Raw genomic sequence first — 15,071 nt, forward strand, 5'->3', positions numbered from 1 at the left:
TCAAGTGTTTGTGGGACTGAAACCATCTGGATGACACCTGTCGAGGCAGTCTGTCAGTCACACCTGCTTCCACAGGAAATGGACCTTTCCATGTGGTGACAGAGATGCACAATACCACACGACCGGAAGACAAAAACATCCTCACACTATTGTTCCAATCCCAGTGGAAGCTGACTGACTGAAGAAACAGTTTATCCTCCTCCAGGAGCTATATGTACTCAAGCTGCTCTGGAATCCTTTTCTTTCTCTACTCAAGGACACAGCATAGCACCACATCTTCCTTTGATTACCTCATCTTCTGAAGAGTACAAAGATTGTAGTCTTCAGTTGTCATCTGTGGTGAAAAGACACTCACAGAACATGCCACTTAAAACCTGAATGTTAAGGTAAAGGATCCTTACCTACAACTAAATAAGCAGAGAACAAGACTGAAGGTAAGAGTAGGAACATACTCTTTCTCCCTAATTTAAATTATCCTCATTTCATCTGAAAGAGAAACAGGATATATTAACTATACACATATATGTATTTACTTCCATATGGCAAACTGGCATAGGTCCAGAGGCATTCTCCTCTAAGCTGGCATTGGCATGCTACTGTCAACATTGCAGTCAGTCATCCCTGACTCAGGGAAGACTCCAGGTAATATGGTGATGTTACAGAACAGACCAGGGAAATAAAACAAAACCAACAAACCAAACAAAAAAACACAGCCTGACACGTTCAACTGCAACTAGTCAAAAGGTGCTAAGTAAGCATCAGCTGGCTGTACCTCCTGCACCAGGACCTTCAGACCCAGCTGGCCTCTCTGTGTTACACTCCCCAGCTTGTGGAAGGGTTCAATAGTGCAGGCAAAGCCTTCCCATGGTAGTTCACAATGAGCACTGGAGCAAAGACTGACAGGCAACACCCTGCTCCTCAAGCCTGAGACACCTACCTTGACTAACGCTGCCTCTAACCAAGGACAGACACATACACGCTGCTTGCTGAAATGCTGTCACCACTTTTCACACACAGCTTGGCACAGCTTTCCCCCAGCTCCTTGCCCTTCGGTACGACACAACATCCACCCATCAGTCATTTCTGTCAGCTGCACACTACCACGGATCGCTGCCCCAGAACACCCTTCCCACAGCAGCCCAAGAACAGGCCTCTGCAGGGGAGCCTGCAGCAAAACCGTTCTTCAAAGCTCTGGACCCCTGACCATCCACAGCTATTCTTTGCGATGTAAGCAGCCCAGTACATCCATCAGCCCAGCCCCTCTGAATCCCAACCAGCCAAGCCCTTGCCTAGCCTCTCTTTAGTGAGGGTGTCGGCAGCAGCCTGGCTCCCCTGGGGCATAGCCAGGGCCTGAGAACAAGCAGCAGCATTTGCCTGAGCCCCACAGTCCTGTGACCTCCCACAGGGCTGTGAGCCATCAAGTCATTCAGATGCCGTCCAAATCCAGCCTGCAGGTTGCCCATTGGCCATCCCTAACATGCAGTCAAAAATCATTAAGCCAGAGACCTAAGCAAAAATAAGAGTCTACATGTACTGCCTCAAACCAAAGAGGAAATGAAAGAATTGAAGCAATGGCTAGCTTTGCACCACGTTCATGCACTTGTTAAAGTGCCTGGGAACAGACAGGCATCAGGGAGATACTGCTGACAAAACTTCAGAGGTTTCAGATTCTGGGTGCACACAAGCTACACTTGCAAGGAAACTTCAAAACACAAAAGAATTAGACTCAAAGGTAAGATGATGCTCCATAAATCCCTAGAGGTTTACAAGATGTGGAAGAAACTCTCTCTTCTTTTCTCACTTTTGTTTTATTTACATAGACAAAAGTGAGTGCTAGGGCTGAAAAAAATATTGTGGAACATTTTTTTTGCTATTTATTGTGCCCTTCCAAGGCTTTCATCTCATTTTCAGTGCATTTAAATGCTATCCCTAGTGAACTGTTCTGACCTTCTCACAGCATTCTGTTGGCAAGTTTAAGACACATGCAAAATAAAAAAAATAAAAAAAATAACTTTTTCTACAGTTCTCTGGACTGCAAAGATTCATTTGCATTCTTCTGTATAAGCACTATGATGCATGTATTCAGTCTACAACAATAACTTTATACCTGTGAGCACATATTTTCTAAGGTTCAAGCCTTTCAATGTTTTCCCTGTTTATGATATGCAAATTACTGACCTTAGAACCAGAATGGCTTTAGAATTATTTATATCTCAGATATTTGACTTGATCTATTCTTTCCCAAACTTCCACTTATGTGAACAACTTGAGCAAAACTGTAATCAGAACAACTTAAAAAAATCAGAACAGGCCTTAAAACATCAGGATAAAATAAGAGCCAGAGGAACTGCAAAATTCAACCAAGAGGCTTATCTCTGACTGCTCCATTAAAAAATTGACAGTTGACATTATAGCAACAGGACAAGGTATTGCAGATCCCCAGGAAAGCACTTCAGCTCACAAGCAGCTGGAAGACAAATCGGTGTTTCTCATAAAAGTCTGGCAGGACTTTACTGTGTTATGCCAGGGACTGCAGCACAGCCCAGAATCCAAAAGATACACCTCCTTCCACAGAGCTTCTCAGGGAAACAGCATACATCTCATACATTATTTATTAGACCCTTGACAGCACTTAGGGTTATGCTTTCAGTATCAAAAATAAAATATAAAAAAAATTTTAAAAATCAAAGAAAGCAACTTCTGCTCTATGGCAGAGGTGACAGAATTCTGTAATTCTGCTGTCAGCCTAAACAGTTGCATTTGCCACTTCCTCATGTACTACTTGCGTAAGCTAGATTTTCAGTTCAGAAATACACCATGACAAAAATCACTTTCCTAGCAGAATTTGCAAGCTGATCAAGGCTTGCAATAGCTTATGATGAATCAGTCATACCTCTTTTCAAGTTACTACTTCTGAATCACTAGCAATTCAGCACTCTGCTTTCTCTCTCAGATATCTGCACGTAAAAATCATCCCAAATTGCAAGCAACTACTCTTGCTCTTCTCCCTAGCTATCTGCATTACCAAATTATCATACTATCAGTCTGCATCAAGATCCATAAAGCAATACTAGAGACAAGACAAATCTACATTACTTGCATAAAACTTCTATGCAGGATATAGTTACAGTACACCAATGTGTCTCCAAGCCAGAACTATTAATCCCTTTCATGAATGCTAATTCTTCTCTCAAAACTTAAAAACAGGATAAGTAGATAAATTCAGTGGGAAAAAAAACAATTTTCTGGGTAAAAAACAACATTAAGATGTGCAACTGTAGCTAAATGCATCTGAAAATCTACTGATAGTATCTAATTAGATACCAGGCAAGCAAATATGATACAAGGACCATAACAGGGATGCCCAGCCAAAGGAGATAACAAATACATGTAATTACAATTATCTTTAGAGCCTACACTGCAAACAATCAGCATGTAGACAATGCAGGAACAACAACAAATTTTCAAATATTTTTATACAGCTTTGCATATGATTAAGCCAAATCTCAGTATTAAAGAGAACCATCTAACTAACCCTTCTGGCTTAGACTCTGTCCCCTCTATAGCAGGACTGAGAACATAGGGATGTGAAAGGCAAAATACGAAAATAAGCTTTCTGAAATATATTTGCAGGCGCTAGACAGTGCTTGCCCTAAACTGTTGGTTTTATGCCCATTTTGATATCTCAGTATTATGAAAATGCAAGTTGCAAGTGTCGCACTCTACTATTCCATCTGTACTGCGCTAATTAAGCAAATGCAGAATGGAGGTAAGCTGCTTCTACAGCCTAGAAACTTCACACAGAATTTACATTCAAAGTGCAATTAGGACAGGAGTTAAAACTCTAACCCCATCTAAGTCCACAATTAAAAAAAGTAGAAATAAAGTTTAATCAGATGCCATTATTCAAGCAATTTCTCCAGCCACAAGAACCACAAAGAGCCAAGAGTTGCAAATTGGCCCCCTAGCAAGAGACAAGTCTATTTAAGGCAAAAGCTCCAGTAAATTATTTAAATACTTTTTTCTCCATGCTAGGCAGCTCCATTTCCTGTTTCTCCCTTCAACTCTGAGGCAAAGATACCAGTTACATATGTTGCAGCTGAAATCGTTCTCTGCTGGTAGCCCAAGGCAACCAAGCAGACTGGTTATGTGGGTAGCCGGAAAGGAGATTAGGAGACCTCCCTCTGCCCATTTCCTCTCTTGCTCTTCATCACAGATGAGACTGGCAGGCAAACTTACAAAGCACAATTTTGTAACCTAGCAGTATTTTAGGAGATGACTGCTGGTTTCCTTTCAAATCTATCAGTCTCTGAAATGCTGAGTATCAGGAAACTATTGCCTCAGCAACACATCTGATGCTGAGCTCTAAAAAGGATAGTACAGGAATCTCCCCAGCCTGATTTAGTTTAATTTTTCCTCACGTATCTCCACCTTGGTGCTTTTCATTAGTTCATGACACATCACTGCAATAACAAAATACCTTTTCAATGTGTAAAATCCCTTCAAAACTTCTTTCATTGTTTTTCTGTTAAGACTAGTATCTCTCTGTAAAAACGTGTGAGTGTAAGACAGAACAAATACTCATAAAGTAATTTCATCAGTCCCCTGGTAGTCAATGCATGAGAGCCCCAGATGCTACGTTAGTTTCTCTCACTGTAGTTGACTGCAAATGACAGGCAGACTCTACCTAACTCTAAGGAGAGGACTGTCCTAACTTCTGGATGGAGCAGAATGACGAAGATAGAACAGGCTCAGCAACCAAGACAAACTGATGTCTGTTGGTTCTTTTGGGAACTCTTGTCATAAACACCAGTGAGACTGTTTTAGGTGGAGTTAGTTTTTATGCTTCTTTCCTTTTACTTCACAGTCATTTCGTTTTAATGATATTTCTATTTTAACTGCAGTCAAATTTAAAATAAGTAATTCCTTGCAGTTGAACTGTTAATATTTTTATAAATAAACCAACTTTTGGTTATAAAAATGTCTCCATTTCCAACAGTTTGAATTTAACTGCTATACAAAAATAGATGAAAAACCTAACAAAAGCAAACATGAGTTAAACCACAGAGTTCCTAAAAAAGCCAATGAATTTCTAATTCTTGGTCTATTTCCAGTACAAAGAAGATAGCTTTGAAGTCTATTAATCACAGCATCTAAGGATGAATGTGTTCTTTCAAACTATTGAAACGAACATTTTCTTACCAATGAAACCCAGCTGAGAAAATTCTAGAATCATCCAATCTTCAGAAGCAAGCTGAAGCGCAAAATTTTTTATTGTGCTGAAATAATTCTGCTTGACAACGATGTCGTCTTCAAGCTAGAGGAAGGTAGCAATGATATCACTATAAATAAAATAACACCAAAGCAATAGGAAAAGTACTAGTAGGAAATATTGATTTATAATATATTGCTAACCCATATCCACGTATTTCTAGTGCAAGCACTGCTATAAAGCCTAGACTCTACAGACAAAAATAACTATTATAGGGATCACAGTTTGTCTGTTTGTGGAGAATTAATCCAGAATTTTACTGTAATAAGAATCCATGAATATATCTCAACATAATGGAGATGTAAACTAGGTAGTAAAATCACATTGCTTTTCTAGCTTCTTTCTTCAAAGAAGAATCATCCATGAAATAATTTTGGACTAAGTGACATCATCAGGACATTATGTGGAGAAAAACTAGAACTTCTGTACTATTTGTACAAAAATGTGACTCAGTTTACTCACTTCCCTACTAGTACTAAAATAATTTCTCCTCTTAGAAGCTAAGAGACACGTTATCTACAGAGCCAGGATTCATTTCTCCATTTTCTACATCAGTTGCCAAAGAGAAGAACAGGTGCGTAGTCCAATCTAGTCCAGACAGTGCAATTCCCAGGATGCTGTGCTACAATCCTTTTAATTCACACTAAGTGAAGGCTGCTGCTTTAAGGATGCTGCTCCTCCTGTCCTATCTCCTAGAACATTCATGCTCTCCCCCTTGTGCTGGCACTAACATTTGTGTGACTGCCTAGTTTCAAACAGGCTGTCAATATATCACTGGCTGCACAGCTTCCAGGAAAAATCAGTCTCCAACAGCTTTCAAAGAGCAGACAGCATAGCTTGATTTGTAAAAACTAGATGAGTGGGGCGTTACACCCAGAGGATACAGTCCCAAAATCTAAATAAAGATCATAAGCACAGCTACCCACTAGATCTGCCATACCTATAGGTAAGGCTTCTACTTCAAAGCAGGAAGGCATGACAGGAACGATTCTGAACTAGATTAAACTTAAGATTAATTGCTTAACTGTGTTCTTGAAAACCTCTTTTAAAAAATGAAACAAAAAAGAAAACAAGTCTAGCAACACATTCAAAATATATCTATACACCACAGAGTTATATTAAAGTTACACTGCGCCTGCTTTCAAGAGAAAGAAGAACAGATTTTAGCTTAATTTCCACTCAAAACTATGCTGGTGTTTTCTGCCTAGGAGACTCAGTTGTACCTCAGTTGGGGGACAAGGGAGAAAACAGTAGTTAAGCTGTCTACATTCCTTCACCTTTTTTGCTAAGCTTCTTAAGATAAAATCAATCATGTATGACAAATAGCTTTCTACTTCAGAGACAGTGTCCTCCACAGATTACTTCCTCAGACACCATTACGCCCATACTCAGTGCCCTCCAAGAATAGAACCATGTTATCTCTGCTCTATGTAGGTCCTTCTGGTGTACCCAACAGCAGGATTTCTGGAGACTCATTTGAAAATTTATGCAGACTCATTTGAAAAGAAAGAACAGAAATTTACCTGAATGTAATAAACTCCCTTCTTCTGGGCATACATCATGAGAAAACAGTAATCCAAGTTTTGCTTTGTTCTCCATCTGAAATTCAATTAAAAACTTAAGGATAATAAAAAAGTTATTTCAATACACACTGGTAATTCAAAGTAAATCTCACTATGAAAAATGACGCATATTGGTGAAATGTTAGGACAACTGCTTTTGGCATCGTTCCCTCAGGAAATCCTCTGTCTGAAAAGAAGGAACAAAGCTTTCACCTTATGTTTTAATACAGACAAAAAATTGGTTTATTTTGATTCCAATTTTGTGAAAACTACCTGGCATTTCACTACAAACACATGTGCATTTTAAATAGTAATTCAGCAGGAATTACTCGGTTTTACACCATATTTCAGAAAGAAAAACAGTAAACAAAAAAACAGCAACAAAAGTCTCTGTTCACCTCCCAGAATCTAACACTAAATGAGTTCAACCAAGCTCAGCATTAGGCTCTGATCACGCACAGAACAGCATGCAGATAAGACTGAAAAGGACTCAGTGCTCATTTAACTTCCCCACACTTTCAAGAATTACAGTAAGAAAACATTTAAAGAATTCACATCCCACTTGTCATTTTATAAACAAGAAAAGTGTGAATGTGGGAGGAGATGGGAAAGGATTTGGAGGAATAAACTAACCTCACTCTCTCTTTTGAGTCTCCAAATGTCTCTTTCAAGTTTGACAAATCAGGATAGTAAGATGCAGGAGGGGCTATTACTTCCACCAAGCCAGAATTGATCTCTGTAGAAAATCTGCCAACAGAATCATCATAAAGTCATGAGATATTTTGAGTTCTGTAGACTTCCTGCTAGCTTTCTGTTGGTATAGTTACTATGCCTGGTTATAGCAAGGACTTACTCAAATAAGGGATGTGAAGTAAAATTACTATATAAGAAGATATTGTTTTCCCTAATAGCTTTTTCAGAAAAGCATAGCCTCTTAGTTTCTTGACCAATAATTGGAATTCTAACTAGATTCTAAACACTGCTTGCTTTTTTTTTTTCCTCCCTACAGTTCTCTTGGAATGTATGGAATACAAGACAGTAACAGAGATGTCACAAATTCCCATTTATTTTAAAGGCAATTACATCTATTTATGGTGCACAAAATCAACTTAATTCCATTTATTATTTTACAACTTAACTGACTGAATCATTGCTCTTAATTTATTATCTAATACCTTTTGGCTCGAAAGTACAAATTCCCCAAAATACAAAAATGTATGAACTTCTATTTCCATAATACTTTTTATTACTTATCACAATGTTATTTAGAACTACAACTTACTCTTTTTCCAGGCTTGCAACAACATTGTTAACATAATCAAGATCAGTCTGAAAAACAAAAACACACTATCAAATAAAATACTTAACCGTTTTGCAGCTACTCTTTAAAAGAACCCAGTAACAATTGGTGAGGTACTTGAAAATCAATTTCAGCGTGTAAGATATTTGAGTAATATAGGAACACATCACTCAGGTAACTGTGTCCTTTGACTAACAGAAGAAAAAATGATTCTTTTATGTAAACACAGGGAAATAACATTTGCTTTATATCTGCTTTTAATAGACAGTCCTAATTCAAAACTGGCATTTTCTTGCAGTTCATAGTCTTAATGACAAAATGATCACCCAGTGTTTGTGTAGGAAGAACATATTGTTAACAATATTACATTATACAAAAATATTATCAAGGAAAGACTTCTGAAGAACAGGGCAATAAACAGACACCTCTTTCATAAATACATCTCCTAAACTTTGCACTTAAAGCATGGATACCCCAACCTCAGACAACAATGAACATGCTGTTTTCCTAACAAGGGTTGCTTTTTTGCAGAGACTAAACTTGAGGGACTATTAATTTGATAAATCACCTGGTTCTTAAGATGCAAATATTCTAAAAAAATTACTTGTCGGTTAAAAAATTAATTCTGACATTCAGGAAGAGTATAGATCACCTAACTTGCCAGAACAGGCCTCTTATGCAGCCTACTAACTTGGTCTTATGCATGCAGGAAAGGAGAGGTTTTGAATTCATAAACTAGACTAAGAAAAACTAGTCTCTGCTGTATTACTAACCTAATAATTTGACATATTATTTATCAGTTTTAAAAAGAAAAGTTACAGTCTGTAAATCAATATAGATTCTGGTAGCTCAAGAGGATTCTGCAGAAACAGCTGCCTTTGAAATGCTGGAAACAAAGGAACAGTTCATACTATCTTTCTGATGAATTTGTAATGCAGATTATCATTAAAGGATTATACACACCGAGAATAAGTCCTTCCCAAGCATTTCTATAGAACCACTAATCTTGTTTGATAAAGGTTCTTACTCTTTGATCTTAGAAATCACCATTCCTATTTTTAAAGATTTACTTTTATAAAATCCAACATAATGCCAGTGACACGCACATTTTCAAAAAGGATAGCAGTGGGTTTCTTCCAAAAGCAGGTTGCAAACACTATATGAAGAAGTGAGTTGAAAGCATTTCTCATGCTTTTTTTTCCATAAATATTTCCTTTGTACGCACTATTCCTAGTGCTTCACAGGATAGAAATCCTAATAAGCAGTTAAGGTGTTAGCAATTTAAAACTTGTCCCACAATGAGTTCCACCCAAGCAGACTCACAGACCCATATGGACCTTCACATATCACTAAGTCTTTAATTACACATATGGATTGTTCAGGCACAGTTCTTTACAAGAATGGAGTCTAAGACAACAACTTCTGTTGTGATTTAATAGCTGCAAATCACTATGTAAAGATAATTCAATAATATTTCTATCTTTTACTGAAACATTTCCTTTTTTTTTTTTTTTTTTACTTTTAAACATTAAAAATTGTTTAGTCAACATAGGAAAAAGAAACAATCTGAATTTCTAGTTGACATTCCAAACGCCACTTACTTAGTCTAGGATTAATAAGTTAAATACTTGTTAAACTGTCCATAATGTAATTACATAGGAAAAAAGTTGTGGGGTTTTTCATTTTGTTTTTAAATGAATAGACACCAAAAGCACAGCTAGTCTCTACACAGTATTCCAGACATTAAAATAAAAGCAGAATTTTATCGTAATTGGAAGCATATAATTAGTAACAAGCCCATGCTTCACTTTAACTCTCCTTAAAATGAACATAGCTTTGTCCTGTTTTACAGTGCTTTTAAAACCTGATGTCCTTAATACAGGATGGACCACATCCAGAAAGATTAGAAAGTCTGGAATAAGAATTTTTTCCGTACTTCCAACTATTTTTGTGTGTGTGTGTGTCACACACTCAACATACAAGGTTGGCAATTTCCCAGTCAGAACAGCAATCACAATAGCTTCACGTTAAAGTGATGTAGCCTGTAGACTTTCAATTTCGTATTGTAACCTGTGCTACTGTCAAACCAAGTCAAGATTGCCTGGTCTAGCTACACAAAACAGAAGATAAGGCAAATGCTGCTGCTGGTTTAGTAGTAACCTTGCTGATGCCGTTTTTTATGCGAGCAAATGCATTAAAAGCTTGATATCCTGCCATTATTTCTAAATAAGGGTATTTTTATCTACCAGCAGCATTTGAGATTCAGAAGCAGGGTTTCAACACCAAACTCCTCCCCTCAGGTCAGCAGGCTGAGCGCCATCCTTCCACGTCAGAACCTCCAGAGGCAACCACCTCTTCTCATTACCCAGCCTAATGCTCAATGGGATCTTTGCCAACACCCTTCAGCTGTGGACAGGTGCCAGGACGGTGGCACTCGGAAGTTATTTCACACAACCTGATGAAATACATATGAGAGAGTCCAATTAATTCGATCAATCTGTCGCAATACCCAAGGGAAGAGTTAAAACTACAGAGAAGACTTCATAGTGCAGCAATAGCAGGATATCCGGAATAGTCAGAGAATTGCTCTAGCCTAAGGATCTTCCAAGCACTATCAATAAATTCAGCCAGTAACTGAAGAGTGATGGAAAAATCTATTATTGACCAAGATCTATTCTCCATTTTTGAGGAAGAAGGCATTTACTGCCTGATAAAATAAGACCTCTTTATCGGGTCCTCTTTATCGACCTACAGGACATGAGACTGCTGAAAACAAGTATGAACAACAGATAATATAAAGGAGACCTTGTCTTCTCCAAGAACCTTAAAGAGGACAAGACAAATCCCGATTAATCAAAAGGAAATCATCCATGAAAGAAAGTGTAACTGTTCTTCAGGCTTCCACTGAAGATCATCTGGTAGATACCAGTTTGACCTTGGAACAGCTATGAAGAACCTGGCTCATGGTATCAGCGCTATTTGCAACTATTGAAAGGAAATGTCACTGGTGATCCCAATCAAAGCAGCACAACCTGTAAGAAAACAACAATGAATGATGTACTACATCAGAAGGCATTAACGTTCCTTCACAAAACTCTTAAGGTTGAAGATGAAATAATCCCTAGGAGTTTGGAACCTGAGAAAAAGCAGCAAAAATTAATATTTAAAGAACTAATCCCCTTAAAGATTAAATGCCAAATTGTGATAGTCCACAGCCAAAGAGTTAACACCGCCAGCCAAAAAGATGCATCTTATCAATGAATTGCAGAGCTTCAAAAACAAGTTTGTCTTGTTAAGTAGATCTCTGAGGACTAATGAAAGGTGTAAACACGAGTGGTTATTTCAATATCAGCAGATAAAATTTTTCCTGCCCATTCTTTCTTCCTAGTCATAAGAAATTATTGATCTCAGACAAAGCAAGAACACATGGGGTGAGACATCCTCCTTTTTTCATTCATACTAGATCAAGACCAAAGATTCGCCCAACTCAGCATCTTGCTTCCAGCGGCAACAGCCAAAAATGGATACATAGAAAAGAGTACAAACAGGACAAGCACACGTAGTACTTCCTCCTGCTACCATCCATGCTCTGACTGCCTTCAGTTCAGGTCACTTCCTGAGCCAGGTGTGATTTTGTATACTTAATATTCCTCAGTAGACCCCTTTTCCATGTACCTCGCCAGTATCCTCCCTTGAGCCTACCTAAACTTTCAGCAGGACAAGAAGATTTTAGCTTATGAAATCTATGGTGTTTCATAAGCCTGAACTGGCAACATCTAAGGTTTAACTCATATATCAGCTATTTTGATGACAGACACACACAGTGCTTTGATGAATCTCTCTAAAAGAAAACCTGGAGTCCATTGTGGAAAAAAAGTTTCAGAGAGTCAGAGTCTTTCTCAAATTTCCTGTTTTTGTAAGATGCTGCTCTACAGTTGCTTACAGTACCTTCTCTACTTTATGTGAGGCCATATTTCAAATTTGCAATTATTCTAAGGTTTGTCTGAACAAACACTGTTATTCGTAACAAATGCACAAAGAACAAGAGCAGCAGTGAACAAAAGTCCAATCTTTTTTTATTGATTTTATGAGCGAGGATGCACATAGTAAAGCAGTAGAATACATTAGCTAGCAGACAAAACAAGAGGTTAGAATGCTCTCATTAATGGCTAACCAACTGTCAGAGAAAAAGATTTCTAGTTTTAAGAACCAACTCTTTCATATTGTTAAAACCTATCTATTTAATACCTGCAAGCATACAGAAGGTGAACTGCTTCTCAAAACCATGGCAGTACAGAACAAAGGTCTATCTGCATCTAAAGTTTATGTGCGATCTTAGCCAGTAGCAGATGCTCAGAAAAAAAAAGAAGTAATAAACAGGGTATGTACAGAACAAATCTTCCTTCCTTTCATACACCTCCCAGTTCTCAGTAATTAACAATTTATAATTGCTAGGCCTGAGTGGCATCCATGTCATTAGATTCATTAACTCCTTCTGTATCTGTTCTCTGTGAATTTGCTTAATGCCTTCCGGAACCTATTTACTCACTTGTATTTCACAATATCCAGTAGCAACAAGGTTCACAATTTAGCTATGTACTCTATGAGAAATGTTGTCTTCATTTCAGATTTCGCCTCTTAATTTCATTTAGAGGCATCCAGATTGCATCCATACCACCACAGAGACTCAGCTCTAATCCACATATATAAAATCTAAACAAGCAATAACAGTGAGTCCAAACAGGACTGGAACTTGGTTGAAGCACAGGCACAGTAAGTGCACAAGTGTTTTGCATCAAACCACAGAATGAACAAGACATGGTAAAGCTAGAAGAAGCAAAAATATTGAATTGAATTTCAGACAACTACATTCCATTGTAAAGCATGGGATTCCTGTCCTATTTTATTTTCTGTCCCACTCTTCCTGTAAACGCTTCTCTACTCTTACGGGAGACATCACTTAAATTTTAAGTTTTCCATAGTTTGCCACTCAACACTAAACTTTATCCCAGTTTCCATGACGTTTCCACCACAAGTGAGCAGAAGTGCTAAAAACTGGACTTAGGCAAAATAAAGCACTACAAAATAGCAGCAGCTATACAAAATTAAACTCTATGCATCAACGCTGACACCCAGCCAATGAGCACTTCCTTTATTAGGTTCTCCAAGTGGAGTAGAAAAAAAACACAGACACACACACAAAAAAAAGCAGGTAAAACATGATGGAATGCCATGATACCACGTACAAGCAATTGAGCGGTGCAATTGAGCAACGTGATCTAGTAGAAGATGCCCCTGCCTATGGAATGGGGGTTGGAACTAGCTGGTCTTTAAAGGTCCCTTCCAGCTCAAACCATTCTGCGATTCTATGATTTTCTTGTTCTGGAAGCTTGACTTACCAAGCTTAAGTTTTTTAATAAGCTGTAATTTTCAAGATGCACGTTGAAATGCTCTGCAAAATGCACAGGTTTACTGCAGTTGACCCTGCTTTGAGCAGGGGAGAGGGCTTGGACTAGACGATGTCCAGAGGTCCCTTCCAATCTTTGTGAGTCTGTTGGGTATTGCCTCAGCAGACCAAACATCTGTTCGGATTAAATTTCTATTTCAGTTGTTATTAACAGTTGGTTTTAGGAAGAGAAGCGCAAATAGATCAAAGATGGCACTAAAACTATCAAAATACTATAAATTCAAGATGGGAAGCTGCAGGGAAAACAGTGAAGAATTGAGACATCAACTGTACAGTTCCTTCTAAACAATGTGCTTTATCTAGTCTGTCAACTTGCCCAGATCTTAATTCTTAAATGATTATCTACTATAAATCAGTCTTAACTTATTCAAGAAACAACCCCCCCACCCAAAAAAAAAGTAGTAATTTAATTGCTTATGCATTTCAACAATTTTATCTGATCTTTCACCATCCTTGTAGAATACGGGTGGAATATTTTTACAGTGTATTTTAAATAACAAGCAATGCAAAACTGAACAACCTCCAGAAAAGGCAAAGTAAACCTGTGTTTGACAAAATGGTGGAAGTACATATGAATATGATTACCTATATACAAGACCTTAAAATTCACCTAGAAAAAATCATCCACTAAAATAGCATTTAGACATATTTTTGAAGATTTATACAGTGAAAAAGCCCTAAGGAATAGAAGTACAGCAGTGTTTTCCAGTGGTTTCAACAGTGTAAGGATATAAACAAAGCCTGTGGAAAAAGGTAACAGTATCTGTTAAAGTTCAACCAATACAGCTGAAAAAGATTATTTCAGGAATACAGTTTCTGCTTTCAGATCTGAAGCAGCAGTTTTAAGTTAAACACAGGAACAAGGAGAACAACGCACAAAGAAAAAAAAAGTCTAATGGACAGGGTCTCACAATGCAAAGGCTTTCACGGCAGTATCAGGAATACAAGTTTATTCTTCTATCACTCCACTCTCATTTGTCCCTACCCTCGTATCCTGCATGCCACCTCCTCAGTCATGAAGGCACAAGTCCCTAGGAGTTGCGCTGTGAACCACAGCACCACATCAGAGAACAAGTTTAGATTTTAAGAAGGCCAGCCAGAACAAAAAGTCAAGGGACAACTCAGAACAGCACATTTAGGTGGAAATCATGTTAACATCATATAGCTCTCAGCTAACTTTGTAATGTATTACAGACAAAGCCTTCTTTGTAGAGTCTGAAAGAAGGCAGAACATGTGGCCTGGAAACCTGGGGAAGTTTTTTCGTGTCCTTGGGTGAGCCTGTAAATCATTGAAAAGGTCTAGAAGGTCTATTTTTTCCAGTCAAACGCAGGGAGCAGTTGTGTACAATCAAAAGCACACTTCAGTGAACTGTGTTGTTTACTTGGATGACAGAAGGAATTCATCCTTATTGTCTTTAGGCCAAGGCAGACCACAGAAGTAAAATTTGAGAATGTTGTCCTAAACTTGCT

At 38.0% G+C, this 15,071-nt stretch overlaps 1 protein-coding gene across 5 annotated transcripts in view; it reads right to left on the reverse strand.

The window, feature by feature from the left end:
- MGAT4A (alpha-1,3-mannosyl-glycoprotein 4-beta-N-acetylglucosaminyltransferase A) overlaps window positions 1-15,071 on the reverse strand; it is a 78,733-nt gene that overhangs the window by 25,593 nt on the left and 38,069 nt on the right. For all 5 annotated transcript variants that reach the window (XM_083806629.1, XM_083806632.1, XM_083806630.1 and 2 more), the window contains 4 exons: window positions 8,117-8,163; window positions 7,468-7,581; window positions 6,796-6,871; window positions 5,203-5,317 (listed from right to left, as the gene is read on the reverse strand). In XM_083806629.1, coding sequence (XP_083662755.1) covers window positions 5,203-5,317; window positions 6,796-6,871; window positions 7,468-7,581; window positions 8,117-8,163 — 352 coding nt within the window. The remainder of the gene's footprint in view (window positions 1-5,202; window positions 5,318-6,795; window positions 6,872-7,467; window positions 7,582-8,116; window positions 8,164-15,071) is intronic.

Source organism: Anser anser, assembly GCF_964211835.1.
Source record: "Anser anser genome assembly, chromosome: 1".
NCBI classification, from domain to species: Eukaryota; Metazoa; Chordata; class Aves; order Anseriformes; family Anatidae; genus Anser; species Anser anser.